At 35.5% G+C, this 5,650-nt stretch overlaps 1 protein-coding gene across 1 annotated transcript; it reads right to left on the reverse strand.

Annotated features, from left to right (window-relative positions):
• Positions 1-1,747: 1,747 nt before the first annotated feature.
• Positions 1,748-3,911, reverse strand: LOC108372317 (protein germ cell-less-like; the record flags this gene model as incomplete). The annotated part of the gene is made up of 2 exons (XM_017627985.1): positions 1,748-3,592; positions 3,671-3,911. Coding segments are annotated over 2 exons (749 nt in total), but the record flags the coding sequence as incomplete, so codon positions are not given.
• Positions 3,912-5,650: the final 1,739 nt, after the last annotated feature.

Consider the following 5,650-nt stretch of genomic DNA (forward strand, 5'->3'; position numbering starts at 1 on the left):
TAAGACTTGTTTTAGTGCATTTAAAATATTCGAATTTAGTAATAACATTTTCGTAGATTTCACGAGAAAACGGACTACGATGGGTTCACTGATAGCCCTGAATGGGTCTTTAGCAAAAAAAATGTTTTTGATACAATTTTAGGAAAATCGGCGTGGCACCTTATATCACATAGGTATGTGAGTGTATCTCAAAAACTACTTCATCGATATCGATATTGTATGACTCGCTAATATTGGCATTGCCTACTGTCGTGCTGAAATAAGAAAACGACGAAAATCGTCGAAAACTATACAGTGCTGCCATGTTTTTCAGTTNCGACTCGCTAATATTGGCATTGCCTACTGTCGTGCTGAAATAAGTAAACGACGAAAATCGTCGAAAACTATACAGTGCTGCCATGTTTTTCAGTTTTAACGCCATTAGTCGAGTGGAAATTTTAGGCAATGACGTGAAATTTTCGATACGCTTCGAAATCGGACAAAAACCACACGCTCCATCGGCATATCGCTAATTAAAAACACTCAAAGTTAACGATATTTCAGGGGGAGCGGTTGCTGTCCGATTTTGAAAATTTTCAATATGGTGCTTAAGGATGCCAAGAACAATTTTTGATTTGAAAACAGGATGAAAAATAGTCAAAGCATTTAATAAATAGGTAAGTGCATCAAGTACGAAAAAAATTTTTTTTTTTTTATATATATAAACAAGTAGGAAAGTCCAAGTTCGGGCGGAGCCGAACATTAAATACCCGGCGCAAGTATTAAATATATGATTTTTACCTTTCCGAAGCTACCGCTACATGGTAAGCCGGGGTGTATCAATTTTGCGTAAATTAGCGTCCTTCAATTTCGAATTATTGAAGTTTCAAGCATTTCTGAAATTTTCCGTTATATGATAAGCGGCCTCAATTTTAGTCCGATTTCAATATTTTTAACGTTTTGCTTTTATGTGGCAAGCACAATAACCATACCGAATTTGGTACAAATTGGTAGAACGGTTACCGAGATACATATGTATATGTGATCGTAAGTGGGCGGTGCCACGCCCATTTTCCAAAATTTTATCATACACATATTTCTTGATAAAGAATTGTTCCAAGCATCAATTTTGAATAAATTATCTTTAATATTTACTGATTTATCGAAGATTTCGTATTTCTCCAAATTACCGCTATATGGGATGAGGACGTGGTTATTGTCCGATTTTTAAAATTTTCGGTCATTTGGTATGCAGTAGCAAGGCTAAAAACTGTGCCAAGTTTGGAAGAAATTAGTGCAGCGGTTACCAAGATAACCATAAGTGCGCGTGGCTACGCCCATTTTCCAAAAATTTATAATATTCTTATTTTTCGTCTAAAAATTATTGTAAATATCAATTTTGAGTGAATAATTTTCAGTAGTTACTAAAATATCGCAGTTTTCGTATTTCTGAAAATTACCGTTACATGGGAGGTAGGCGTGGTTATTGTCCGATTTTCAATACCATACGTCCTACGCTCGAAAGAAGTGCACGTACAAAGTTTCGTTAAGATATCTCAGACAGACGGACGCTTAATCGATTTCTCTTTTCATTCGGATCATTTGTCTATATCTATCTCGATCCGTTTTGCCTGTTACAAACAACCGTTATGTGAACAAAGTCATAATACCCTGCACAAGTGCGCTCGGGTATAAAAATGGAGGGTTTAGGAAGTATAAGAAACCTATTTTCATTTTGTTCTCGATCCTATCTACAAACTGCAAAGAAAAATGTGATTAGTTTAACGGCATTTAGATACAAAAACCAATTGAAATGAGTGATTATGCGAGGTATTGGCGTAATATATACACTTATTTAAAATATAAGTCACGTATATAAGGAAACAAAAATTTCCCTCTCCAGTTTCCCCATTAACAATTAACAATACAACACTTTTTTCACTTAACAACACTACCCTTCAGTTCGCGTATTTTTTAACCGACCAGGCTGAACTCAGATAAATAGCCAAGTTTGTGTTGTTGCTTTGCGTGTATTTCGTCATTTAAGCGAGTGTTCTTTTGTAGCTCGGTGATTTTTGGTCGCAGGCTTAATGTGAATATCCCGATGAATCAGAACATGTTCATGTATTTAGAAGACCTTTGTAATTTTAAATCTAATTTTTTATTACAGCCAGAAATTATAACATTTATAATCCATTATTTTCAAAGATTGTTTCATATATTATTTGTGCGATAACATAAGTGTACATACATATGTGTATATGTTTTTAACCGACTTCAAAAAAAAAGGAAGGTTATTAATTTATCGGAATTTTTTAATGTGTTTTACCGGATAACTCTAGACCACGTGGACCGTTTTCGAATATTCATTTTGATCGGAAAGGTGGTACCCAGGGTGTGGTCTATACTAAAGTTTTATATGAGCATTGAAGTCAGTTGTATTTCTTGCTTAAAACTTGCTTGTTAAATAGTAGAAAAAGAGTTAGCATATATTGATAGGTTTTTTATAGATATATTTTATATATTCATATGAATTTCTTCGACTCAAGTATAAATATATTTACATTAGATATATATATATTTTAATTCTGTAAGAATTGCCACGCTTGCTATAGGTGCAATTCCAGCGAAACGAATTCGATTTATTCAAACCGAGATATATAATTATGTACTTTCTAAGCTAAATGCAGAAATTGTTATAAATTTACAGAAATTTAAAAAATCATTTGCATAATATTCGGTAATTACATGTTATAACAAATTTTTCAAAATCAAATACATAACAGGAGCAAACGAATTTTAAGATTTCAACGCGTTAATAAGCCGACAGGTTTTTCCATGAATTTCTTTTAAATAAAATGTTGATTTTTGTGCATAATTTTAGCATGAATTAATAATTAAATTACAAATTCTCAAAAGTCTTTAGAACAATATTATGTAGACATTTACATATGTATGTACATATAGCAAAATTCATGGTAAATATGTGTAAAAATAATTCTTAAACGAAAGCAAAATATGAACACACGATTTTTTTAGTGGAACGTATAAGACGTATCCATCCATAACTTATGAGGAAACAAGCTCCTTGACTCTGTTAAAATATTATACAAAGTCCGACGCCGATGACGATGCCGCCGACACCACAGACGCTACTGAAGAAGCCGTTGACACAGTGGAAGTTGTAGAAGCAGCTCGATGTGTTGGCGGCAGTCTTGGCACTGATGGTGCATTTGGTGGCGAAGGTGGTACAACGCACACTGCTGAATCATCTGCTGCCGTTATCATCCGGTCGCCCGAAGTGGTTGCATTTATTGGTGTGCTTGGTCGTTGCAAAGATGCTGCATCACCAGCAGGATTGCAGTTGGCACCAATTTCCGAAATAGGAACTGCTGAATTAGCCATATCTTCGTTGTTGAGCACATGATGCTTAAATAGTTGCGACGTCGGTGGTACCACCAAGAGATTCACCGATATGAGCAGCGGGTGCACCAGCTTCGTGTCCATAAGCATTATCGTCACTTCTTGATTCTTTTCCAAGCTGAGTGAGGTAATCTCGGTTTTTTGAGTAAATACGGGCTGCCGCTGTGAATTTATAGATGTTACGGATGTGCTGTAAAATAATTGAATGTTTTTTTTTGTTTATGTGCAATAAAAACACTAAAATTTGAAATTAGATTTTTCTTTTTACCGTATCATAAATTGCCTCTTAGTTTGAAGACTGAGTAAACGTTCATGTTCATTGCGATGATGTCGGCGTATGCTGAGCAGGCGTGAGTCAGCAACTAATACGAGGTCCAAGCCGAAATTGAAACCTGTCCAACGCCATTTCTGATATCCGGGTTCAAGAAGTATGCGACCGCAACGCATACAATTTTTGTAGAAGGCATCAGGCTCAAGGTTTTGTGGTCTGTAAGGATAATAACAACCATCTTACAATAGAAAAAAATCCCGAACTTATTTCCCATTTACAAAATCGTTGCATACTTTTTCTAACTCCTATGAGGGGGACGTCCCAAAAATCCATAACGTCATTTGTTGTTGTATCTTATAAGGATTTTTTTTTCAACTCTGTTTTCGCATTGTTTAGTAATTATATGTATATAACAAGAACACAATAACTCCTCGACAATGTATGAAACCAGGGTAAGGTTTGATGAAAAATTTATCGTTCGCATTATTCACAACTGCTCCTAGGAAATAGGCTACCGTGTAAATCCGGACAAAACTTACATAGTGCTCTTCACCAGAGAGTTTAATTTTATTATTCAGGAGTGGAGGAATCCTCATTTGGGGGCACGACTTTAAAATATATAAATCACACGAAATACCTGGGAGAAATACTGCGTTGCGTGCTCTTTACGCATGTAAAAAGATTATTTCCCGGAGTACTAGTGCGGTGGAGAGCAATGAATAAGAAGGCTTACGCAACGCAACGTTCCCACGACAGTCGGGTCTACGTAACCGGAACGACCCAGATTTATATCTGGCCAAGGACTGTCACTCCAGCAACACTCCCCAAAAAGTCTTTGTGGAATTTGTATGCTGCTACAACAACACCACGATCTTTGGCATTCAAGCCTGTCGAATGATCGTAGCGGAACACTTGGCTGTGCAGATAGACGTTCGACATTCTGCACAATAAACGACGACGCACAGTGGGACGTCCCCATATAAGCTACGGCCAAAAGTACTAACTGTACTAGAAATTGACTGAAACTTCGTATATGCGCTATTTGGATCTTAGGAATGAAGAAATGTGGAAAATTGTAAACGCGCTACCACGCCCACAGCTCTTGTGAGCGGAAATATTAAGTGTTATGGTTTTAACGAGAAAAACATAAATCTGAAAGATCGTCAAAATCTGTTTACATTATCGTCCAGTCATTCTAGAAAAACAGGCGCAGATTAAAAAAAAAAAATAAAAAATTCGATGAAATTCGGTGTGCCCTGCTCGTATAAGCCAACTTCCAACTTGGAAGATAATAAAGAATTTCTTATTACGGCGCCCGCCTCCTACACAACTTTCTTGGCTCCAAGTACTAAATTTTATGAATTTTGGAGAAAATTAACATTCACCTTTATTTTATTTCTAAAGAAGTTCCTATTTCTTCATTTTGAAAATGACAAAACCAAAACATTTACCATACCTGCTTACTAAATTATGTGCACGATATGTATTTACACTCAAACTTTTAGCTTTACCTACATTTTATACAAAAAAAAACTGTGGTAAGGCAAGTAGGACTTTTGCCATCGAAAACGGATCTCGTCCTGAGAAGCGTCCATTTTTACTGAATGTTGAATGTGATTAATAGATAGTCAGTAATATCTACAAGGTGTAGGTATCCTTCCAATATCCATTTTACATATATTGCCTATTATTTACTTTATGTACATTTCAGAGTCTTTCCCCTCAGCTCTACAATAAAAATTAAATAAACTTTACAGGAGGAAGAATAGAAGTTAAACTCGCATTTCCTCGCAGTTGGAACTATTTGAGATATGACACGCATATTTAATGTTTACTTGTCCGAAGTATAATATAGCTTGCTTCCTAGGTCCTTTTAAAATATTCCTCGGAAAATTGTATACTTACAAAATTATGTAGAATTTCAATGTAAACTGTTTTATACATTTCAAAAGATTTATAAAAATGTATGGCAATCAT

The sequence above is a fragment of the Rhagoletis zephyria genome, unplaced genomic scaffold, assembly GCF_001687245.7.
Source record: "Rhagoletis zephyria isolate East Lansing unplaced genomic scaffold, Rhagoletis_zephyria_1.1 Rzeph_scaffold_05636, whole genome shotgun sequence".
NCBI lineage: Eukaryota > Metazoa > Arthropoda > Insecta > Diptera > Tephritidae > Rhagoletis > Rhagoletis zephyria.